The sequence below is a fragment of the Garra rufa genome, chromosome 18 (assembly GCF_049309525.1).
Source record: "Garra rufa chromosome 18, GarRuf1.0, whole genome shotgun sequence".
NCBI lineage: Eukaryota > Metazoa > Chordata > Actinopteri > Cypriniformes > Cyprinidae > Garra > Garra rufa.
Window position 1 is genome coordinate 20,277,926 of NC_133378.1, and position 26,701 is coordinate 20,304,626.

A 26,701-nucleotide genomic window follows, 5' to 3' on the forward strand; every position below is an offset into this window, starting at 1 on the left:
ATACAGTGCAAATTAACTTCACCAATTTAATATTGAACATTTAAGGTGAGGTAAACAAGAAGAGGTGAACGTGAAGCCAGCTTTTGTCTGGTGGGACCATAAGTGTTATCTGAAGAGAGGAGCACCGGGCCCCTGGCTGCAGGCTCTTCAGTAAGCGGGTGAGAGGAGTGACAGGTCAGCTCAAACACACAATACTACAGCCTCCGTTTCCCACACAGCTTCCACTCCATATTTCACTGCCACTAAATCCTCTCACACTCACTCAACTACTATAGAGAACAAAATGCTTCACTGAGACTATATCAGCAAATACATTCAAACCACAGAGCCACAAAATAATTGTATACTAGACTGATATAAGAAATGCACAAGTAATTTACCTTTGTTTAAAGTAAAGAAACCTAAAACCAGTCTTAAGTAGAACAGGTATATTTGTAGCAATAGCCAACAATACATTGTATGGGTCAAAATTCAAAAACATCGACTTTCCTTTTATGCCAAAATGTATTAAGATAATGAAGTAAAGATCATGTTCCATGAAGATATCTTGTAAATTTCCTACTGTAAATATATCATATTTTATTTTTGATGAGTAATATGCATTGTAAGAACTTCATTTGGACAACTTTAAATGAGATTTTGATATTTTGCACCCTCAAATTTCAGATTTTCAAATAGTTGTATCTCAGCCAAATATTGTTTTATCCTGATGTGTAAATCTCAATTATAAAATAAATGGCCCATATGATTGGTTTTGTGGTCCAGGGTCACATTTATTTTTGAAAAAAGAAAGAAATTACTGTCATATGAGACATTAAATGACAAATCAGTCGTCAAATCTAGACCATCATAGCACACTAAGGTATGATGCCTTTCAGATAAAGAGCACAACATGACACTGTTAAATCAAAGAGAAAGGACAAAAGACACAGATAAAGTGAATAACAGGATGAAGACATTTACAGAGCCAAAACTGGCTGGCAAGTCAACAGATAAAGCCAGCATGACCTGCACATCACCTGCATCTGTACAGACCAACCAAAGCACGGCAGAGCCTGTGATTCTTTATCTAAATCCTTATATATAAAATACAAGAAACAAAATAGTACTCACGCAAGCTCATGAGTTGATAAATATCCTCTAGACAGGAATTTCTCAGAAGAGCTCCCTTGGAGGGACAAAAAGCCTGAGGCTGGCTGTGTGTGATATATTCTGGTGTGTGCCAAAAAAGTGTGAGTCTGTAAAGTTAAGTAAAAAAAAAAAGAGGAAAAAAAAACTTTACAGGCACAACTGGCCTTTCTGGACAAAAAAAGAAGGACCTGCTTAAGCCAATCACAGTGGACGGAAAAAGTTTTCCCCGCCCTCAGCGCAGCAATGGGGTGAATGGAGAGCGATTCTTATTCAAATGCAGCTGTCACTCTGAAAGCCACTGTTTGAAAGGGGGAGCCGGTCTCCAGGCTGACGGAATGCACTGAACCATTCTTTAGGGGGGCATTGAGCTGGTTAAGGGGTACAGAGGGGAGGGCAGTGATGCTTTGGCTTTCTCTGACCACACACACCCTCTTCCCTTCTAATAGAACCCACAATCTGAACTCACAGAATGAATCCTTCAGGTCCCACAAATTCTTTGGTTTTTCAGCATTTGTGTGTATTTGAACCCTTTCCAACAATGACTGTATGATTTTGAGATCCATCTTTTCACACTGAGGACAACTGAGGGACTTATATGCATCTATTACAGAAGGTTCAAACACTCACTGATGCTTTAGAAGAAAACAATGCATTAAGGGAGTAAAAACTTTTTGAATTTGAAGATCAGGGTCAGTTTAAATTATTTTGTCTTCTAGGGGATATGTAATTATCTTCTGTAGCTTCTGAATATTATTTGATATTTAGGCAAAATGGCGAAAAATGTACACATCCTCATTATGTTCAAAAGTTTTTACCCCTGGCTCTTAATGCATGGTTTTTCCTTCTGGAGCATCAGTGAGCGATTGAACCTTCTGTAATAGTTGCATATGATTCCCTCAGTTGTCCTCAGTGTGAAAATATGGATCTTAAAATTATACAGTCATTGTTGGAAGGGGTTTAAATACACAAAAATGCTAAAAAGCAAAGAATCTGTGGGACCAAAAGGACTTTTCTGAAGAACAGCTGGCAGTTTAACTGTTCAAGACAAACAAGGGACTCATGAACAACTATCACTAAATAAAAAAAAAAACACACAGTTGTCACTCAGGTAACAACACAGCATTATGAATCAATTATGTAAACCTTTGAATGGGGCCTTTTTTTATCATTATTTTCTTATAATTTGTGGACTATATGTAAAGGTGAAAATATCTTATTCAGGTCAGTACTAAATAAAAAATAACATGCATTTTGTATGATCCCTCTTATTTTGGGAAAATAATTAACATTTTGCAGATTCTGCCAGGTGTGTGTAAACTTTTGACCTCAACTGTATTTACTGAACATATATATAAGAATAACGTGCATATTTTAGGACTCAGAAACAGGCACGTGCAGAGGGGGGGGGGGGGGCGGAGGGTGCTTGAGCACCTGCCCTTTTGGCTCCTAGTGATCAAAGTGCCCTTTAGTTAAGATTTTTTTTTCTTGTAATAATATAAAAATTAAATATTTATAAAAATAACGAATTCGCGACAGCCTGCCCAATCGAACTATTAGTAAAATTAATTAATAATGTTTTAGCTGTAAATAGAATGACCCTTGTGATGACCTTTCACGTGACGACCCCACCCGGAAGTTCAGGGCGATCCGATCATGTTTATAAAGCCAAGGATAGACACGTTCGTGGCTGTTGGTAAGTGGTGTTTTCACCAGATTTAAAGTTACTTATTATTATAAGAATGACGTGAAGAAAAGAGAGTATGCACGAGTATTTATAATTTTTTTTATAGCTTGTGCATGTGTAGTCTGCTCTGAAATAGCTGCCGATAATGTTAATGTCATGTAAAAATAATCGTAAATCTAACGTAAAGGAGAGGGCTCCTGCAGGCCATAAAATGTTGTATACATGTTAAATAGTATAAGAAAAGACTTCATTATAATTTAGGAGGTCTTACATTTGGGGAAGGAAAGACAAGAATCGCGATAGGGCTGGATTAAACTTCAAAAGGCAATGATGTCATTGAATAAATATGCATGCTGTAGGTTTCAAAGTCAAAACGCAGCACTGATGCCTTTATATGAATGTATCTGAAGGGAACCGACTGTCCTCAGAAACATGTCGTTTGCATTTTCCTTTCACGTCTGATAAAACTGCGTTAATGCTGCTTTGTGTTCAGCCATTCCTATGGAAACCGTAGTATTTCAGCGCTCCTAAAGCGCCCCCTCGTGACAGAGAAGGAATTTTTATTTCCACATTTTTCAGCTCTTTATGGTCAAATTATTGCAATGATCGACCTAGTTTTTATGCAGCAAACACATAGAGTTGTAAATGTGAAAGATGTTAATGTGCCTTCTAAATATCTAAACAATTAAGACAGTACTATTTATGTTTTAAATAAAATATAATAATAAATTAAAAACTCGATTTATCCCTTTTAATGGTATAAAGGCTGAAATTCCATTGTATAAGATATTTTGTTTTTGTGTGAACCTGTATCTGAATTATAAATCATGCCATTTTATGGCTTAATATCCTACCGTCTACAATCTTACAATACAATACATCAGGGGCCACATATATTTTCAATAGTGACCACACAGAGTTTAATATAACAGCTGTTCTTTATTATTGTGTTTAACAGAGAGAAGAAAATCTTTAGGTTTGAGAATTTAATACACAACAATTTCTAATCAAAATGAATAGGTCCAAAGAAAATATTTTTAATCTTTTAAACATTAAAATGGTTTTTTATGTTCTGTTTCTTTCTCAAAACTGCTTCACAGCATTGGCTGCTAGAAGCCTCTGTAATAATACGTATATCAGCAAGGAATGTGTCACAATATACAGTACAGTATTGCTGTACTGATGTTTTGAGCACAGCCCTATTTAGAGAGCCCCTTTTATAGTGATAAAAATATAACTAATTCTATTGTTTGAGTCCTGAACTAAACATAAATGCAATTAAAACTTTGAATAATGCATTATTTGTCTTATTAATGACATTGTTACTTGTTACGTAAGTAACTGGATGCCTACAATGAGGTGATGGACCCGAGGGGCTCTTTAATGTCTTGTTCCAGGTGCCCTTTTTATACTTTGAGCACCTGCCCCTTTAAAGGTCTCTGCACGGCCCTGCTCAGAAATACAGATTTGTTCTGTTACCCCAAAAAAGTATATAATAAAATATATATATACAGTAAATTAAAAAAACTATCTTTATTCATTTAATTAATTGAAATAAATAATTTAGCTGGCCCATTTGAACCACTAGCATTTTTTCTACTTTTGGCTGAAAATTAAATAACTAAATAAATATTATGAATTTTTCTTGTGGCCATTCATAAAAAAATAAAAAAGTTCTGTGTAAAACTGATTTGTTTGATGCTTCCAAGGCTATCAATTTTGTCAAACTTGTCAGCCAGCTAGATAGTGTTATCTTGTTAACATATTTAAATCAGAGTTTAAACAGTGTTCGAAACGTTCAGGTTAGAACTAACACAGATAAAATATTATAGAGATCAATATTAATGTATAACATATTAAAACACTCCTTACACACTAATGTGACGTTGGTCTTCAGTGTTCAATAGGCTGCCAGGATGTCTGCGATAGCTTACTCATGTACAACGCACACAGCTGTTAAGACATCAAATTAATGACTTTATCTGCAAACATCAGCCACTGAGAAGGCCAACTTGACCACATGAAGACAAAGACTACAAATTTGTACTCGCACTGCAGATGAGTGACTCATGAGCAAGCACATACGGGTGTAAAATGTGGTGAACATCAATCTCAGTTGCTTTATGATGGTTATCACTGGTAAATTATTAAGACTTCAGGAAAATTCATTCATTCATTCACTTACTCACTTTGTAGTGAAGTAAATCATTCAAAGCCAGCATTACCTGAATTAACTGAAGTATTTGACTCAGTCCTTATCAGAAAATCACATATATAGATATATGCTGCTGAGGGGTCTTCTGTCAGATAAAAGCCCTCGGCAAATGTTAGTTGTCGGCTCTGAACGAGGCAGGTACAACATACTTCTGATGTCTCAGTCTATGAGTTACTGGTGGGTTTCAGAGAGATATATGCTGGGAATAGAGTCATCATGTACAGTCAAGCCCGAAATTATTCATACCCCTGGCAAATTCTGACTTAAAGTTACTTTTATTCAACCAGCAAGTTTTTTTTTTTTTTGACCGGAAATGACACAGGCTTTCCCCAAAAGATAATAAGACAATGTACAAGAGACATCATTGTGTAAAAAAATATTTAAAAAAAAAAAGCTTCTATTGGCTATTACAGCAATCAAACGCTTCCTATAATTGCTGACCAACTTTTTGCATGTCTCACTGGTATTTTTGCCCATTCATCTTTAGCGGTGAGCTCCAACTCTTTCAGGTTGGAGGGTCTCCTTGCCATCACCCTGATCTTTAGCTCCCTCCACAGATTCTCAATTGGATTTAAGTCAGGACTCTGGCTGGGCCACTGCAAAACGTTAATGTTTTTGTCTGCTAACCATTTCTTCACCACTTTTGCTGTGTGTTTTGGGTCATTGTCGTGCTGAAATGTCAACTGGTGCCTAAGGCCAAGTTTCTCTGCAGACTGCCTGATGTAGTTGTTGAGAATTGTGATGCATTGCTCCTTTTTCATGATGCCATTTACTGTGATTAGGTTTCCTGGTCCACCGGCTGAAAAACACTCCCAAAACATTAGGTTCCCACCACTATGTTTAACAGTGGGGATGGTGTTCCTAGGGTTGAAGGCTTCTCCTTTTTTACACCAAATGAAGGCTACATCATTGTTGCCAAACAATTAAATTTTTTTCATCTGACCATAAAACAAAAGACCAGAAGTCTTCTTCTTTGTCCAGATGAGCATTTGCAAAGGCAAAGTGGCCTTTTGTGTGCCTTATCTGGAGAAGTGGTGTCCTCCTTGGTCTGCATCCGTGGAATCCAGCAGTGTGCAGCGTCCATTAAACTGTCTGCCTTGAGATGTTGCCACCAGCAGAGCCCAGATACATCAGGATGGCCTTGGTGGTGATCCTTGGATTCTTCTCACTATCCTCCTGGCCAGCACAGGTGTCACTTTTGGCTTCCAACTACGTCCTCTGAGATTTTTCACAGTGCGGAACATCTTGTATTTTTTAATAATACTTTGCACTGTAGCCACAGGAACTTCAAAACATTTAGATATGGTCTTATAGCCCTTTCCTGACTTGGGCTCCTTTGTCTTAGCCATGACTGTCCACAAACCAACAGCAGAGAGCTTCTGTTTTTCACCTGTTGAGTTGATTAAAACAGCTGTTCCCAATGAATCAGGGTAATTAGAATGCTTTAGAACAGCTGGGACTATTTGGAATGGTATAGAACTTTGGATTTTCCCATAGACTGTGACAGTTTGCAAAGGGTATGAATAATTTTGGACATGCCACTTTTTGTTCAAATGTAAACAGAAGCTGAGAAATATTTTTTCCACAATGATGTCTCTTGTACATCGTCTGTATCTTTTGGGAGAAGCTAGGGCTGCACGATTAATCGCACGATGTTGTGAGGCATGTTTAATCAATGAAGCCGGTACTTTGATTAGTAGTAAATCTCCATTACGTGCGTTCAGTGTTCGACAGTTAATACACAGAGGCGTAAATCACTGACAAGCTACGCCAAATCGCGCTCAAAATCGAATGCGATTTTGAGCGCGATTTGGCGTAGCTTGTCAGTGATTTACGTCTCTGTGTATTAATTGCCGCTCCAGCTGAACGCACGTGATGGAGATGTACTACTAATTAAAGTACCGCCTTCATTGATTAAACGCGCCTCACAACATCGTGCGATTAACCGTGCAGCCCTAGGAGAAGCCTGTGTCAACAAAAAAAAAAACTGGCTGGTTGAATAAAAACAACTTTAAGTCAGAATTTGCCAGGGGTATGAATGATTTCGGGCTTGACTGTAAGCTCACCATACAAAACTGAGGTGTTGTTACATGCTTCAGCAGAACTGAATTAATTACTAAGAAAGAGCTGAAATAGAGTGTAACTACTTGGCTAATTTGACAGAAATTATTCACAATGTAACATCTAAACCTCATGAGATCCAACTAAACTTCCAATAGCCAACATGAACATACTGTTCAGTGGCATTCAGAATAGAATAGAGGAAATTTAAACTTTTAGGAGTACGACTTGCATAAACCATACCGGCATATATCGCTGGTTGTACATAGTCACTTGGTATAAGAATAATATTGAATTTTAATGCAGGACAGCAGGTACCGACTCCTGTGCTTGGTTTAAAGACTATCTATCACCAAGGTTAATCTCTAACCAGACAACCTGAGTGCTTTCACGTGAGCTCAATCCCTCCGGCTTTTCTGGAGTGAGACCAAACAGTAGCCAAGAGTAAACTTAAAACCACTGCTTACCTTTAGTCACAGGGCTACTGCACTTCCTAACACTCCCTTTTCATTAAACACAATCAAAAGCACATTTAAGTTAATCGCGATTAAAATAGATTTATTAAGGTGACTTCAAAATCAAATGATCACCAAATGTAACATTTCATTTGAGTACTTTAGGCACGTGAAATGTTACATTTGGTGATCATAGAGGCAGTCAGGAAAACCTAGAGTTGTTGTTCTTGCTGCTTGAAACATCACCTGGTGTATGACCTGAAAAAGGTTGCAGATCGCTGATTTACAAAGAATCACCAATCAGTCTCCTTGACAGGGTTTGATGTTTCGCAACAATGATGTCAGTGTTGGCTGAGTGTAAGAGGGAATCATTGGAAGACTGTGCAAAATATCTAAGAAGTGCCATAGAAGAAGCAGCTTTTCATGACTGTTTCGATTTTTGGGTGGACTATCCCTTTTAAGGATTTATTCACTCCAGAATAAACATTTCCTGATAATTTACTCACCCCATGTCATCCGAGATGTTAAAGTCTTTCTTTCTTCAGTCAAAAAGAAATTAATCTTTTTGAGGAAAACATTCCATGATTTTTCTCCATATAGTGGACTTCAATGGGGATCAACCGGTTGAAGGTCCAAATTTCAGTTTCAGTGCAGCTTCAAAGGGTTCAACGCATAGTCTTATCTATTGAAACGATCTGTCTTTTTCTAAAGAAAACAAAAATGCATATACTTTTTAACCACAAATACTCGTCCGCGACTTCATGAGTTACGTGATCTTGCTGGAAAGGTAACGCACAGTTAATTCTTTGTCTGTGTACTTCAGTTCAAATAGGCAGGGTAGGCCGAATAACTCCATCTCATTTTCTCCTCCAACTTCAAAATCACCAGACGTCATTGTTTTAGCCTTTTCTTTGCACGTTTGCTTTGTAAACAGTGTCGTTTCCATCAGGACTACGTAATGCGTAAAGTTGCATAAGCAGAGCTAGTGCAAGATGAGCATTTGTGGTTAAAAAGTTTTTACCTTTATTCCTCGGCTGGGATCATGTAGAGCCCTTTGAAGCTTCATTGAAACTTCAATTTGGACGTTCAACCCACTGATCCCCATTTAAGTCCACTATATGGAGAAAAATTCTGGAATGTTTTCCTCAAAAACATGAATTTCTTTTTGACTGAAAAAAGAAAGACATGAACATCCTGGGTGACATGGGGGTGAGAAATTTTAACTTAGGAGTGAACAAAAAAGTATGTATGTATGTGTTTTTAAATAATCATTATAGATCATTAACAGATCATTAAATGACAATGGATTATGGAAATTCCAGAAAACCAATATCCTTAATGCACACAGAGCCGTGCCTTCATGTAACAGTATAGCAGTACATATCTTTCATTCGGTGCGTGCAGGATGAGGAGAATCCTGAGATACAGTATGTGCATGATCAAAGAACCAATTACATGTTAAAGAATTCCTCATGTTGCACTTGATGATCACCTTTGAACTTCCACAGAATGAAAGATTGAGAAGAAGAACAGGTCTTCCTGAGAGGGTCATTTCAGAATGTTCAGCAGAGTGTCGAGTGATGTTCCGGAACTGTACATTTCCCTGCATTCCTCTCAGAATAGCGGAGAAAGCGACATTACTCCCCACGCTGATTTAAACTAGGGTAGTTGAAGACAATACCAGTGAAATCCCACCATTCTCAATATTAAAATTGTCTAGTACTTTTCTTAGTTTGGACTTCTGAATAAACTAATGTGTTTTTTTTCCTCTTTACGCGTGAGCTACCTTACTGTATCATATTATTACTATATTTACTATATCTTATTTTTCTTCTGCATCTTATTGTTACTATATCATACTGTAAAAACTATAAAAATCTGATTAGGAAATATGGTACTTAAATGCATATAAAAACTTATTTAGATTTATTTTTACATTTTAAACGTAAAATAAACGGTTCAATTAAATAAAAATAAAAAACTTTTTCTAACTATAGTCAGAAAATACTTTACTTTAGGTTCTGCATATATTTTCTAATTCTTACACTACCAGTCAAAAGTTTTTGAACACTAAGATTTTTTATATTTTTTAAGTGTCTTATGCTCACCAAGACTGCATTTATTTGATCCAAAACGCAGCAAAAACAGTACAATTTTGAAATATTTTTACTATTTAAAATAGCTGTTTTCTATTTGAATACATTTAAAAATGTGATTTATTCCTGTGATTTCAAAGCAGAATTTTTAGCAGCATTACTTCAGTCACACGATCCTTTAAAAATCATTTTAATATTCAGATTATCTCTTTAAAAACATTTATTATTATTATTATTATTATTATTATGTTGAAAACAGCTGAGTAGAATCTTTTCAGGTTTCTTTGATGAAGAACTGCATTTATCTGAAAAAAAAAAACGTTTGTAACATTATAAATGTCTTCAAATTCAAATAGAAGGAGTTATTTTAAATAGCATAAATATTTCACAATATTACTGCTTGCATGCTTGGTAAGCAGAAGAGAATTAAACAAAAAATTTAAAATCAAACAGTACAAAATGAATGCAGAACTTCAAATTCCATAATCATTTCATCACGTCTGACAGTGAAGAATACATCAACTGACTGATGAGACTGCTTCAAAAACTCAAAAATCCCAACAATCACAAGACTGACATTTTAAATAAGGCTCCAGAGAGAATGAATGGCCAGCGGAGCTATCATGAGAGACAGACACGCAGAATATGTTTTGACAGCTTTTCCTACATCTGTGAGTAATTATCGCAGGGGCTTCAGACGTAATCTAGCATTACCAAAACATGGGTTTACACTAATCTCAAGAGTTTTTGTGTTTGGGAGTGAGCAATTGCAGGTGGGCATAGCTATCTATTAGCTCAACTAGGTCTATAAAACCTGGAGTATGCTATCCACTAACATTCACTTTCATCTCAGTGGTGGTTGCTCAACTGACATAGTTACCAACATCTAGCAAACAAGGCCTGGAAAAATCTGAAGACCTCTTAAAGGTTTAGGACTCGTGGAAGTCTTTAAACTTCACTGTTACCCACAACAATGAGGCTAAAGGTCAAAAGAGAGCCGATTAAAGCTATACTCAGAAAAAAAGGATCATTTCCCATGCTTTATGACTCTAGCTGTGCCTCAAGTTGCCCTGTGACTGGTTGTCAGCGTACACACCTTAAGATTCATTAAAACATGTATGCTTCTATAGATTATGCCATTATGGCATGCACATGTGACAACTCTGACAAAAGAAATGTGAAGCACTTCTCCAGAGTGTGCTGAAACTGAGCAACACTTCAGATCATTGGGAATGTAGGAGAGTATAAATAATCAGTCTTTACTGATACAGACCAGACCTCTTCAAGGTCAATGCCATGCTGATGTGGCTGGACAAAACAACTGTGTAATTCTCAGTGGTTTCTAAATATTTAGAATGAAAACTAAAGAATCACATTCTTGATATCATTATGTGACATCACACTTATTAACTCAAATTATACTGCAGACTTCACAAGCAAATGATAGCTGTTATAGTGATGATCACATTCTGTAAAAAGACTGAATAGAACACTAGGGGGTAGTTCAATGAAAAAAATCATATTCTGTCATCATTTCCAAACCTGTTGCAGAACACAAAAGAAGATATTTTAATAAATTGTGGTAGCAACCCTGCTGAAAAAAACAGCTAAAACCAGCCTAGGCTGGTTGGCTGGTCTTAGCTGGTTTAAGATGGAAGTAGCTGGTTTTAGATGGTCCCCAAACTGTCCAGGCTGGTTTTAGCTGATGATTCCCCAGCCTGAAAAAGTGGCCAAAACCCTTCTAAAACCATCCTTCTGACCAGCTATGACCAGCTGAAACCAGGCTGGTTGACCAGCTAAAACCAGCCAACCAGCCTAGGCTGGTTTTAGCTGTTTTTTCACCAGGGAAAATTGTGTTGGTTCCCACTGACTTCCAACATAATAACAAAAAACACAGACATTTCTCAAAACATATTTGTTTATGTTCCACAGAAGAAATAAAACAGATTTGAAAAATGACATGAGGATGAGTATATGATAACAACTATCTCTTCAAGGAAGTCCGTCCTCTGAGCTGTTCTTACATTTAGAAGAAAGTGCGGAGGAGATGTTTGGGAACATGGAAGGTATCTGAATGTGAATACACACTTATCCAACAGTTCAAAGACAAAATTCAGTTCACAGTTTAGCCCTAATGTTCTGTTATATTGAAATGTATGTATGTAGCTTATGTACACACTGTACTTTGTCATTCATGTAGTAGTTCAATCATGACAGTTTAAATTTTGAATGTCTTTTATTGCATCTTTCTGCAGTGTGTTGAAAATGTCAACACAACATGAAGGTCATTTTTTTTCATTGCCACTGTAATTCTGATTCTGATGACAGATCTCCATCCACAGTCAAATGATGACAAATGATCTGCCACTCTTTCTCTGTCTGAGCATGCTTTTTCTATTTCAATACAATGAGAAAGCGTTTTCATTACGAGTTTGTGCACTTCAGACAGATAGAGAGATGAAAACGCTACGACCCTTATAGTGTCTATCCTAACAACTAATAAATCGCATTGTAATGATAAACACTAAAACGCCACATTAAAAAGTTCCATCTCTCACACATAAAACTAATTTCTTAGTAGAACCAAAGAAACAACAGAAAATGTGCAGCATTTGATTGAACTTGAAACGAGAAGTTCATACTAACGTTACAGGGCTGTCCAGTTTCCAAAGTCGCTAACAATACTAAGAATTTGAACGGTTAATATTTTTAAAATAAGATTACAACCGCTAAAAGTGCATGTAATTTAATCAAAGTACAAAGTTAGACAACAGAGATTTGATTCTTACCTGTGTGTTGACTCTCATAAGCAGCAGCGCGCCTATCACGAGCTGCGCGTTCACCTGTTCACAAGCACACTGTTCACTTCTGAAGGAGGAGTCCACGCGGTTTTTTCTGGCACTGTAGGCTATTACAAAAAGGTAAGTGTTTTGTATAGCTACGACATGCCTTGTGTTTAAAATAGTCATCAAATGACAAGATTTAAGAACATATAGGACCTACGCCCGTTTGTAACTTGAGAGTGGCGTGTGGTGATTTTCTGAAATAAGGAGGCGAAGTCTCTGCATTTGTCCTTTTGTAGTCAATTGTTTCATTTTATTTAATAGGCTTATTTAAACGGCTTCCTAGTTTATTACCTGCACTAATAATCAACAAGAAAACGATATTTGTGTTACAGTCAAACTGTGTAGTGTTTTTACAAATTTATCCTTTTTCTTAAAGGAATAGTTCACTTTCAGAACAGAAATCTACAGATAATGTACTTACCCCCTTGTCATCCAAGATATTCATGTCTTTCTTTCTTCAGTCGTAAAGAAATTATGTTTTTGAGGAAAACATTTCAGGATTTCTCTCCATATAATGGACTTCTATGGTGCCCCCGAGTTTGAACTTCCAAAATGCAGTTTAAATGCTGATTCAAAGGGCTCTAAATGATCCCAGCCGAGGAAGAAGGGTCTTATCTAGCGAAACGATCAGTTATTTTATAAAAATATTTACAAATTATATACTTTTTAATCTCTACACAGAGTACACACAGAGCTAGACAAAACGGGCATTTGAAGTTAAAAAGTATATAAATTGTTTTTTTTTTTTTTTTTTTTTTTTAGAAAGTAACAGGTCGTTTTGCTAGATAATTTTGCTGTGATTGTTAAGAGCCATTTGAAGCTGCATTTTGGAAGTTCAAACTCGGGGGCACCATAGTCCATTATACGGAGAGAAATGTTTTCCTCAAAAAACGTAATTTCCTTACCACTGAAGAAAGAAAGACATGAATATCTTGAATGACAAGGGGTGAGTACATTATCTATAAATTTTTGTTCTGAAAGTGAACAATTTGTAAATTTTATGGGTTTGGCTTCTGGTCTCATCTGGTTCCAGCTATTCTTAGCTTAACAAAACAGCTGGTTTTGTTGTTTGATATTGCAAATTGGTGTGTCTTACCATATTATTTTAATGTATTATCTTAATTATGAACACAATGGTTTGTAGTGCAAATCATGTAGAAGAGTAGCCTGGCAAGCCAGACCCACATAAATGTAGGGTCTGGGCACTCTCCATAGACAGGGCTCAACCGGAGGGGTGGGATAAACGGTTGTCTTTCAAACTCCTCGCCACGCAATAGGATAGCGCTACAACCAATCAGAGACTTAGTCGGTCAGGTGACGTAGTCAGAGCGACGAAGATTTTTAACAAAAATCAGTGCACTGTGCAGTCTGTCAGCTAAATAATAGACATAGATGGGCACTAAACCTTTAAAAGTAAACAAAAACATGCACAGACAAATCCAAATTACACCCTGCGGCTCGTGACGATACATTGATGTCCTTAGACACGAAACGATCGGTTTTTGCAAGAAAATGAACAGTATTTATATAATTTTCTTTTTACCTTTGATACAAACCCACGTCCATCTGTCATGAGCACGAGTTTAGCATATCTATGATTCGACTCGTCACATGTGAACGCGCTTTGATGTAGTATACGCAAACACCGAAAGGGGAAATATGTAAAAAAAAGTCCAGGATGAGTTTGCGCAATCAAACGTAATCTTTTTCAGCTTTAAATGGGTTTGAACAACCAGGACAAGCACAAGTAATTACCATTTTGAATAGCCGCTATATCCACAATCTCTTGTGCTGTGTAAACAATGAGTGTCGTATACACGCCACAGATCGCTTCCGGTGTTTGCGTATTCTACACCACAGCGCGTTCAGATGTAACGAGCTCCTGCTCAGGACACATGGACGTGGCTGTGTATCAAAAGTAAAAAAATATATAAATACTGTTCAGTTTTCCACGCTTAATTCACGGAACCAGGAATTCATGTCTGACTGAACTTATGGTCGCAGGTCAGACGTCATCATGTTAAGCCCGCCCACCGACTCGTGATTGGCCCGGTACATCTTGGATTTTTCGGAAATTTAAGTGAATTGAGAGTAACTAGACTGACCTTAGAAGCAAATGTAATTTGCTGCCGCTAGGGGCGCGTCTAGATTCTAGGCTAGTAGAAGAGTGCAAAAAATTGTCTGAGGAAAAAAGGCATTTGTGGTTGGCCAAACTGAACCAGGATTTCCAAAGCAAGAATCTTTACAACATTTGTGTTTCTTCTTTTCCGATCAGGTAGTTGAAATGTTATGGCTAATATCATAATTAATACTGCTCATATATATCTTTATCACATATTAATTTTAGTGTGTCAAAATATTGCACCCTTTCCTGCTTACTAGGCTTTTCTGTATATGATTTAACATCTTACACACACTTATTTCAGTGGTTTAGACAGCATAAATTAGCAGAACATTAAAGTTGTAATGCATTAAACGTGCAACCTATGCTGTTGTTTACATCCAAGTATCTCCAATATGGCCGCAAATCTGGGTAACTGACCAAACCGTAAGTGCAAACCCTCTATTGAAAATCTTCTCGTCTGAAATTAAACGCATTTAGTTTCTAAATGTAATGCAGGTTAACACCTGAAGAAGAAAAAAAGAGTTGAAATTGTGTATTCAGCCCTTATATAAATACAATAGTTTATTGGTGGATTGTTTGTGATAGATTCACTGGGGGAAAAACAATGTTAAATGCACAAAAGAAAATATGACATAGATTAAACTTTATACAGTTTATCATTTTTTATATTGTGATGGGTAAGTACAATCAGGGTCCTGTAGCAAAAACACTTGAAAACCACTGTGCTAGAGAATAAAATTATTTCAGAAGTGAGAAATTAACATTCTGCTGCCCTCCGATGGTAGTGAACAGCAAGTACAAATGCCTACCACAGTGCACCACTGTAACTGACTCATTTCTCAAGCCTGTGCAAGTCTAAAATAGGGCAACAGAACAATTAAAGTGCTGGATAAATGTTTAAATTTAGTTCCAGTTTGTCTATGTCCTAAATGTTTTGCTGATCTGATTTCCAGGACCCCTTCTGTTGCGGTTTTACCTCACCATGAGCTCATATGGTTGATTCTGCGTTATGGACAAGAATCAATTCAGTCCATTATTTATCCCATAGTCAAAAAGTGGGTTATGTTGTAGAAGGAGAGCAGAGATGGCCTGGTTACGTTGAGCACGATGGAACATGTATTTCACTCCTGATAAGTATATCAGATGATCCTGTTTCTTGAGAGTCTTCCAGTCTGTCACCCTTCTCACAATCTGTTGAAGAAGAGCAGTGTTAGCTTGCTGATTGTCTTGTAGTAAAAAAAAAAAAAAGAAGAAGAAGATGAGATTTGAGTGTAGATTGAGTTAGGTGTAATTAGACCTCATTAGTAATCTCCATCGAGGGATCTGGGTTTGAGTCTTGCATTTTTAGTGCAGAGCGTTGTCTCATAGCATCCCATAGGGTAACTGCACTCATGTCATCTAATAACAAAGACCAGACTTAAATACTTTATTAATTTCACATCATAACTTTTCTAAGATTTCTCAACTTTCAGTATTTACAAACCCAGAATCTTTGTGTATATCCAGATTTACTCACACACTATACATTAGAGATGTTTCTATGTTCACTATACAGTTTGGCTGTTGTTTTTTTGCCAGAAATTGATACTTTTGTTTTGCAAGAATGTGTTAAATTGAACAAAAGTGACAGTAAAGACATTTATAATGTTACAAAGGCTTTCTATTTTAAATAAATGTGACTCTGGACCACAAAACCAGTCTTAAGTAGCACAGGTATATTTGGGGAAATATAGCCAGCAATACATTGTATGGGTCAAAATTATAAATTTTTCTTTTTTGCCAAAAATCATTAGGATTTTAAGTAAAGATCATGTTCCATTAAGATATTTTGTACATTTCCTATTGTAAATATATCAAAACTTAATTTAGATTAGTAACATGCATTGCTAAGAACTTAATTTGAAAAACTTTAAAGGTGATTTTCTCAGTATTTAGATTTTTTTTTGCACCCTCAGATTTTCAAATAGTTGTATCTTGGCCAAATATTACCCTATCCTAACAAACTATACACAAATGGAAAGCTTATTTATAATATATGTATACATCTCAATTTCAAAAATTGACCCTTATGGATTTGTGGTCCAGGGTCACAAATGTTTTTTGAACTTTCTTTTCATTATAGAATACTAAAAATGTATCACGGTTTCACAAAAATGTTAAACAGCAGCACTGTTATCAACACTGACAATAAAAAAACATTTCTTGAAAATCAAATCAACATATTAGATTTCTGAATGATCATGTGACATTGAAGACTGAAGTAATGATGCTGGAAATTCATAATAATAATTCTGCTTTTACTGTTTTGACTAATTAATACAGCCTTGATGACTATTCTCAAAACAAAACAAACAAACAAAAAATCACTGAACGAGTAAATATACCTCCCAAAAAATCATTTTGCATACAGTTATCCATCTGTAAAAACCAAAAATACCTTTCATGTCGTCTTTTAGCTGGGAAAACCAAGAGGGTATTTCCTTTGAGCAAGAGGAAGGGCTGAGGAAATACTCTGCAGCTGATTCGCCAAACAAACTGAAAGACAGACAACTGAAAAACTGTGCTTCTTCAAAATCAAGAAGGCCCACCATTAGTGAAAAACACACACCTGATGAGATATTGCCGGCATTGTAGATAGCAGTCATCCTTGATCAGTTCATTTTCCAACATCATGTCTTGTTCAATCATTCTAAAAAAGAAATGTAAGATGTAAAGCCTAAAAATTTAGATTTATAGCTCATGACATCGCCCACAACTTTAGCAGGAAAATGCAAATACAGTAAAAAATGGGCATGTATTCTTACCTGTCTTCATCTGTGACTTTCTCTCTGTACTCTTAGAAAGCCTGGGAGTGACATCCAGCTGACTGACTCCAGATCAGATTGGGACAGATCTTGGTGGGGCTGTGCCACTCAGTTCAGGCAGCGGGTTGGCTGTGACATCCATGGAGATCTTGTAACCCAGGTGACAGAAAGCACCTGATTCCTCTAAGGAATGAGGACAAATACAGTTCCATCCCTTCTGACACTTGCCTCTGCTGTCCTGGGATTGTGGGATAGTATGTGTTGGCTCAGAAGTGATGTGTGCATGTGTGTTTAATGATTGACTCTAGAGCTGCGGGTCCAAACATGTCCTGTTAATCCTAAAGCTGATGAGCTGAAGGACACTGATGGGACAAAGTAAATTGTGTCATGCTGTAATAGTCTATAGAAATGAAATGCTAATGACTTTGGTAGACACGTTAAAAAATAACACGTTGATAACTGTACAATCTTCTATGGTATGGTAGTTGTGACCACATGTATATGAGGTCAAAAGTTTACATACACCTTGAAGAATCTGCAAAATGTTAATTATTTTACCAAAATAAGAGGGATAATACAAAATGCATGTTATTTTTTATTTAGTACTGACCTGAATAAGATATTTCACGTAATAGACGTTTACATATAGTCCACAAGAGAAAATAATAGTTCAATTTATAAAAATGATCCTGTTTAAAAGTTTACATGCACTTCATTCATAATACTGTGTTCATACCTGAATGATCCACAGCTGTGTTTTTCTTTGACAGTTGTTCATGAGTCCCTTGTTTGTCCTGAACAGTTAAACTGCCCGCTGTTCTCTTTAAAAGTTTGTATTTGAACCCTTTGCAACAATGACTGTATGATTTTGAGATCCAGCTTTTCACACTGAGGACAACTGAGGGACTGTAATTGTCTTTTATGTTAAATATCTTCTTTGGATCAGTATTTAGGTCAGAAAAACCAAAGAATTTGTGGGACCTGAAGGATTTTTCTGAAGAACAGCGGCCAGTTTAACTGTTCAGGACAAACAAGGGACTCATGAACAACTGTCACTAAACAAAAAAACACAGCTGTGGATCATTCAACAAAACAATATTAAGAATCAAGTGTATGTAAACTTTTGAACGGGGTCATTTTTTTTTTATAAATTCAGCTATTATTTTCTCTTGTGGACTATATGTAAACGACTTTTATGTGAACTGATTGTATTTAAGTCAGTACTAAATAAATAAATAAGTCAGTCTTTTGTATGATCCCTCTTATTTTGGTAAAATAATTAACATTTAGCAAATTCTGCGAGGTGTAGGTAAACTTGACTTCAGCTGTAGATTTCAGTTCCCTGTCTGTTATAATTTAATAAATCATTGCAATAGTAAAACTAAAACCTTATTATGAAAACACCGAAAATAAGGTTGAAACTATCTAAAATAAGAATGGAAATGAATGTAATCTTAAAGAGATAGTTCACCCAAAAATAAAATTCTGTCATAAGTTACTCTCTGTCCGCTGTGCACTTTTTTTTTTCATACTATGGAAGTCAATGGCTACCATCAACTGTTTGGTTACTATCATCCTTCAATATTTCTTCTTTTCGGCTCAGCAGAGGAAAGAATGTCATACAGGTTTGGAACAAATGGAGAGTGAGTAAATGATGACAGAATTTTTGGGTGAACTATTCTGTTAACTTAATCAGAATATTGAATTGAGCTTAAAATATTTCAGCTTAAAAGAAGAACTGTTCTTAGTAGTATGAAAGTTGATGATGCAGATTTTTATTTATTAAGGGGCAATATTTGTCCCCTGAAATTGATTTTTGAGGCATTTTAACCAGTACCCTCTGACCTTTTTCATATTTTCCTTTTTCATTTTAGCTTTAATGAAAAATAGAGCAAGTTTTTTGTTCACCTTTGCAGTAAAAAATACCAAAAAAAGAGAGAAAACAAGCCATTTTGCAATGTTTTCTGATTTTAAAAAATATATTTAAACGATACAGTTGATTCCATTTCAAGTAGTTTAAATACAATTAAAGGGATACTTCATCAAAAAATAAACATTACTCATCCTTATGTCGTTCCAAACTTTGGTCATAAGACCTTTCATCATTTTATATTAAATATTATAAAGCTATGAGAACACAAAGAAAACAAAAATAATGACTTTATTCAACAATTCTTCATTGTACAAGGTACTTACAAGTCATTTTTGTTTTCTTTGGTCACAAAAAGTATTCTCGTAGCTTCATAACATTACGGTTGAACCACTGATGTCACATGGACTATTTTCATGATGTCCTTACTACGTTTTTGGGCCTTGAACATGGTAGTTGCGTTGCTGTCTATGCAGGGTCAGAAAGCTTTTGGATTTCATCAAAAATATCTTAATTTGTGTTCTGAAAATGAATGAAGGTCTTACAGGTTTAGAATGGCATGAGGGTGAGTAATTATCTTCTACAGATCAAGGCACTAAACCTAATAGATCTATATGCTGGGAGCCTTGTTTTTCCTTCCATTTTAATCATCTGTGCCATTTTTGTCACCTTTTGGGGCATTTTTGCCCTCAGCCCTGGTTAAGTCCTGACCTTGTTTGAGTGGTTAATAGGTTAACAACTTGAAACTTCACCCTGACCATTTCCTGTCCTTTTATCGTCTACAAAGTCGTCTGCGGTTTGCTCATACGAAGGGGACGTCATACCTTTCAGCACGACCGATTTCAAATGGTGCTAGAAAACCCCAGTCCACTCTGAACACCAGAGGAAATCAGTCACGCTACAAAAGGTAGAAGCAAAGCGGAAGACTTTTTTTTTAAATAAGCTTTTAATCAAAATAGCATGAATGCATTTAAAAGGTCAAGCTAATTGAATGCCAATGTCAGTCACAAACACATGTCTGCTAATCTTCTTTTAGTCTCATTTACTCATACTGATTTATAGACTGCTTCCTGAATACCTTTCCATACATAGCATACACATTGTTTTTGGTGGCTGGTGTGTCTCTGTGGTAATTGGAGGGCCCCTCTGAAGGACGCTGCGGTGTGTCATAGCAGCTTAGCCATGGACCATCAGTGCTGAAAAGAGGGGACATCCCAGAAACAGCATGGCAGCGGATCTGTGTGAGACATGGGAAATAACCAGCACAAACACACACGTATTTCCTAAACACATGCTTTAATTGCTTTTCGAATCATACACATTCGAAATTATTTTTATACATAAAATTAAAGCAACATCTTTCAGTCATTCAAGTTTAAATGAATAGATAGACACTTAAAGGGACAATTCACAAAAAATGTAATATCCTATCATTATTTACTCACCCTCATGTTGTTCCAAACTCGTATGCTGTTATTTTAAGTTGAACACAAAAAAGAATTAATGAATTAATTTTACATAAACCTTGGTGATAAATGACACTTTCTAGTGATGACTGATTAGAGATAAAACAAAATAAAACTAGAAAGGCACCTTAGGCCTTGTCCACACTAATACATTTTCGTTTGAAACATCTTTTCCTCTCGTTTTGGCCTTCCAGAATGGAGACTTTTGAAAACTATGGCGTGGCTGTCCACACATTCAAACAATAACATCATGCTCATTGTGAATGGTCATGTGACATGTGTTTTTGGTCATGTAGTGTGGATGGAGATCGTTTCTGAAATGCAGTGAAAACTGAGGAACGTTTGTAGATGAGGAAGGTTTTTACGGGTTTGAAGCGTTTTTGAGAGTCTCAGTTTTTAAGGGTCGAAAATGCCAGAGTAGTGTAAATGACAGGTTGTAGCAAAAGTTGTGTTTTAAAACAAAAACGCACTAGTGTAAACGTTGCCTTAAAATACCTTAACCCACATTCTTAAATGCAAAGGTTACAGAGGTTCCATTTTGTGTATTTGAAAGCTGTCTATTTTAAAGCTTCTTAATCAAATCATTGATGTTTCATCTCAAATAAATTATGGTGCAGGTTTCAAAGGCGATGTTCGAAGTTATTAATAGCCATCATTGTCACGAATCTGGCTCGTGATTTTCCGTCTGCTCGCTCACAGATGTCAAGATGCCTTCTAGATGTCTGCCTTCTACATGAAATCTCACACTACACAAACTGTTGCATATCACCCCAGACTACATTTCCCATTATTCATTGCACTGATTACACACACAGCTGCAACCAATCAAACACACATTATAAGCCATGGACTTCTGCTTCCTGATTGCAGAGTATTGTTTGCTCATATCACTGTGTATCTTGTTCTAGTCAAAGTCTAGTCACATTGTGTTTCCTGATTGCCTGTTCCCAGATTATCTGCCTGTCTTGGATTAACCCTTTATCTTGCTGTTTCGGACTCTGTTTGCACCCCGCCTGGACTATTTCTTCTTTGTGGATTACCCGTTTGCCATCGTTTGACCCTCGCCTGTCCCTGGATTGCTCTTTCGTCTTGCCTTGTTTATATCTGTTTGCTGGTCTCGACCCTTGCCTGTCTTGACCATGTCTATGAATAAAGCTTTGCGTATGGATCCGCACGTCTCTCAACCTGTTCACTCCGTAACAGAATACTCGACGCACAAGAGTCCAGCAGCTTTTTCGAGGAACATTGGCCAGGTGTGGACACAGCACAAATTTTGTTAGCCTTTAAACAAGGCCTGTGATCTCTGGAGAACTATATTCACTAGTTTTAGCCATCGCTTATTATTCAGATTTACCAGACATTATTTTAATAGAGTTTTTTGTGATGGCTTGAATCAGCCTTTACAATCTGAGTTTAGGGTCTGCATTCATCACCCGCTCAGTTTTTTTTGACCTGCTTTGTTGTCTGTTGGCTTGGTATTCACTGTGGGTGGGTTATTCACCGAAGCGCACTCACATAATGGTAGCGACAATGACGCTCTGTCATGTCACAGCTGCCATTCCTGAGTCAGGTCAAGTCACAGCTGATCTTCATGAATCAGGTCAAATCACAGTTGATCTTCCTGCATCACGTCATGATACAGCTGATCTTCCAGAGTCCCGTCACATCTCAGCTGTTCGTCCAGAATCTCGTTACGTCTCAGCTGATTTCCCAAAGCCTCGTCATGTCTCAGCTGCCCCATTAGTCCAGTCACGACACCAGAAACCTTACCTGAGCTCCCTGTAGACTCTAGTAGCCTTGTCACAGCCCAAAGACCCGCCTTTGAACTCGTAACCCTGCCCCATTACCTGTGTCCGTGCCAAGGAGACCACTGATGAACTGCTTGAGACCGCAAATGCACTGTCTGTCTCATGTGTCTCAGTGTTCCCTAGGTCCCAGTTCCTGCCATGGTCCTCTATCCTGCTCTGGGGGTCTCCAGTTTCTCCAGCTCTGCCTGGTGGTCTTCTCCTCCATCTGTTCCGCCGTGGTGGTCTTGTACTCCGTCTGCTTCGGCCTGGTGGTCTTCTGCTCTGCCGTGGTGGTCTTCTACTCTGTCTGCTCTGCCTTGGTGGTCTTTCGCTCCGACCACTCCACCTGTTCTGCCCTGGTCCTCTGCTTCGCCCTGGCTCCCTGCTTCACCAGCTCCACCCAGGCTCTCTGCTACGGTGGTCCCGCCTTGGCTCCCTGCTCCGCCGGTTCCACACTGGTTCCCTGCTCCGCCCTGCCTTCCTGCTTTGCCGGCTCCACCCTGGTTTTCTGTTCCGCCTTGGTGCTCTACCCTGCCTGCTCTGCCTCAGTCTCCGGTCTCTCCACTTCCATGTGGACCTGGCCCTCCGCCCCTTCCCCTATTCCGCCTCTGCTCCCCCGCCCTCCTGGATTATTTTGGGTTGGGAGCGTCCAGAAGCTGGTTCGTGGTTTTCCTTCTGCTCGCCAACAGATGTTGCCTTCCAGTTACATTGACTCTCACACTACACAAACTGTTGCATGTCACCCCGGACTACATTTGCCATCATCCATTGCACTGATTACACACACAGCTGCAACCAATCAAACACACTTTATAAGCCATGGACTTCCTCTTCCTGATCGCAGAGTATTGTTTGTGCATATCACTGTTAGCGATAGCAACATTCTTTCTTGTTCTAGTTCTAGTAAAAGTACTAGAACTTGCCCTGCTTATATCTGTTTGCTGGTGTCCATCCTTACCTGTGACCGTGACCATGTCTATGAATAAAGCTTTGTGTATTTTCACTCCGTAAAAATAATATTAGATTTAAGGTAGTCCGCGATATAGCTTAACTACTTACTTTAAAGTCTTTGGGCTTAATATTTAAAATTAGTGTTTGATGTCAGTTTTTTTCCGGATAATATTTTCATAATATGCGATGTGTGCACATCTATTAACAAAAAAAAATGTGTTTTAGGGTTTTGAGATTAGGTTTATCCTTAGAGTCCAATGAGTTGTGTTTCAGTCAGTTTTAGTTGAATGTAGTCAGCCACACCTGTACTTAACCTGCAAAGACAGATTTGATTAAAGACACACCTTTGGTGTGTCCAAAAAAAATGTTTGCAGTCATTAAAAACACACAAAATGGAATGGAATTTGATTCCAGTCTTAAACATTTGCCTCAGGAATAAGCTAACGTGTCTTTTTATTAACTTTTGAGGAATAGAAATTTATAAAAGGAATACAATTCTAGTTTCAGTGCTGTTATGAGCAGAAATTTCACATTTATTCATTTAGCAGCACTAACAACTGAGAGAAACAAACTGAAGTGATCATAAGAGACAGCACTGGGATGTGTGAGGGTACAAGTAAATGTTGTAAGTTAAAGGAAAAGTTACTTCCAGAATAAAAATTTCCTGATCATTTACTCACCCCCATGTCATCCAAGATGTCATGTCTTTCTTTCTTCAGCAAAGAAATTAAGTTTTTTAAGAAAAACATTCCAGGAATTTTCTCCACATAGTAGACTTCAGTGGTGGCCATTGGGTTGAAGGTCCAAATTGTAGTTTAAATGCAGCTTCAAAGGGTTCTATGTGATCCCAGCCAAGGATGAGGGTCTTGTCTAGCAAAACGATTGGTCATTGTCTAAAAAAAGTTCAAATTGATGTACTTTTTAACCACAAATGCTCGTCTTGCACTAGCTCTGCGATGTGCATCTTCTCCTTCAACTTCAAAGTCATCTGACATTGTTGTTTTACCCTTTTTTTTAAAAGGGCATTTAGCTTTTTTTGCATGTTCGCTTTGTAAACACTGGGGTGTGTGAGGTGAAGCTCCTGCAAGACGAGCATTTGTGGTTAAAAAGTATATGAATTTGTATTTTTTTTAGAAAATGACGGATCATTTTGCTAGATAAGACCCTTATTCCTCAGCTGGGATCGTGTAGAGCCCTTTGAAGCTGCATTGAAACTGCAATTTGGATCTTCAACCCGCTGGCCACAACTGAAGTCTACTATTATGGAGAAAAATGTTTTCCTCAAAAACCTTAATATCTTTTCAACTGAAGAAAGAAAGACATGAACATCTTGGATGACATGGGAGTGAGGTAATGAAAAATTATGAGGTCATTTTCATTCTGGAAGTGAACGTCTCCTTTAAGTCCGTGTTTGCTGTCTGTAGAGGTTCTTTTTCTTACCTTGTTTTAGTAAATGTACTTTAGGCACCTATAAAATCAAACAACATATACTGTGATTTCTGAATGTTCCTTTTAAAGTCCTTTTTTGAAGTCTGCATTTAAAGTCACCATAACAATTCAGAAAAAAAGTAATTTGTTGTCATTGTAGAAAATGACTGCATTGATTTGACCGTAATTAGTAAAATCCTCATTCTCGTTTCTTTTTTTTAATGATGTGGGGAGACTGGGGGCTCGTCTGGCTGTTCTGTCTGGCATGAACTAGGTCAGTGCTCTTTTCTGCACTGGAAACCATTGCTGCTTGACTTTGTCCTCCACATGCACCCAGTAACCAGGACTCAAACAGATATGAACTGACTTGCCCACTGACTTGACACACCCTTACAAGTAATTACTGAAGCTTCTCAATTATGAAAAGCAGGTTGAATCAGATATGGCATTTCATTTTTTTTTTTTTTTTTGAGGGCGTGATCTCTTGGAGAGCACATGGCAATGCGATATGACCACAAATGTATGTGGGTTTAAAAGCAGGGTGTCACACAAAGGATTTAGTGTAAAGCAATGCTATAGTTATGAAATTGGTTCACTGTAATTGAACCAAGACCTATAGGGTATCAAGTGTATAGCACAATATTTGAGTCGTAGCATATTACCTAGAAATATTAGCATTTAGTTTATGAGAACCATATATTTTTAATACTTTTATATTATAATTATTTATTATGAATATACATAGTAAATAAAAATAGTTACTTATAACATCTTAGAATTAATAGCTTTTTTGTCTATGTAACACTCACCTGTGTCTGAAGGAAGATGTTGAATCAGCAGCTGAAAGTCAATGTATTTGAAGACCCAAAAATGAAAAATGTAGAAATTTATAAAATGTAGCATATTCATCAATGTTCAATCTATTGTGAAAAGTCTTACCTTTTGAAAATGTGCTCTAACAGCGATTCAAAATTTTTGTAGAGCTCTTAGTGAAGAACGGACAGTCCCGAGAAAGACACTCAGCCAGTGTGTGGGACGACCATGTGCTCATCCTTGTCAGAAACACAGTGATGCCGTCTTGGTGTGTGTGTGTGTGTGTGTGTGTGTGTGTGTGTGTGTGTGTGTGTGTGTGTTTGTGTGTGAGTGCGTAAGAAAAAGGAATCGAGGAAGAGTGAAATAAATAAGACAAAACTTGATTAAACTGAGAAACGTGAAAATAATACCTCAGCGATTAAAAGTCTGGCTTGAGGATGCAGTGGATGTGAGACGAGAAGCTAAGAGAAGCATGGAGGCTTGTCTGTCTGGAAACAGTCTCTCAGACAGACTTGACAGCCCCCCGCCCATGCCCCCCAAACTGCTGGCTTTGAAAACACCCATACACCCACCAAACACCCCTCCCTTCTCTCCCTAGCCTCACCAACAGCCACGGCAACTCTACAACATGGCCTTTACGGGGGGAATTGACACGTTTTTGTGTTTTACTTTTAATACTGTTAACAAGAACTGAAACTGTTTTATCTCAGAGTCTATTGTTTACCAGCAACGTGTTTTTAGGTCCGTTGTCTCATGACCCAGTGCATGTGAGGTGAAGGTGGGCCAGAGTGCCCTCTAAAGGCAACAACTGTAAATAGCAGGATGGCACTCATATGAAAGCATGTGATTACAGTATTTACATTTCCTGTTGTATCATTCTCATTACTCACAGTACCATCATGACACACTGATGTCTTTTATAATGGTTAGGATTTGTGACTCGGGTTCTCCAATGATTGTTTAATGAAA

General features: G+C 37.4%; 1 protein-coding gene across 1 annotated transcript; it reads right to left on the minus strand.

The window, feature by feature from the left end:
- Positions 1-15,168: 15,168 nt before the first annotated feature.
- LOC141291303 (uncharacterized) lies at positions 15,169-20,096 on the minus strand. Its single transcript, XM_073823478.1, has 5 exons — positions 17,418-20,096; positions 17,222-17,302; positions 17,051-17,148; positions 15,911-16,011; positions 15,169-15,804 (listed from the first exon to the last, which is right to left on the minus strand). Exons 2-5 carry the CDS (start codon positions 17,299-17,301, stop codon positions 15,634-15,636), a joined length of 450 nt encoding a protein of 149 aa, XP_073679579.1. The 5' UTR covers position 17,302; positions 17,418-20,096; the 3' UTR covers positions 15,169-15,633.
- Between the last annotated feature and the right edge of the window lie 6,605 nt (positions 20,097-26,701).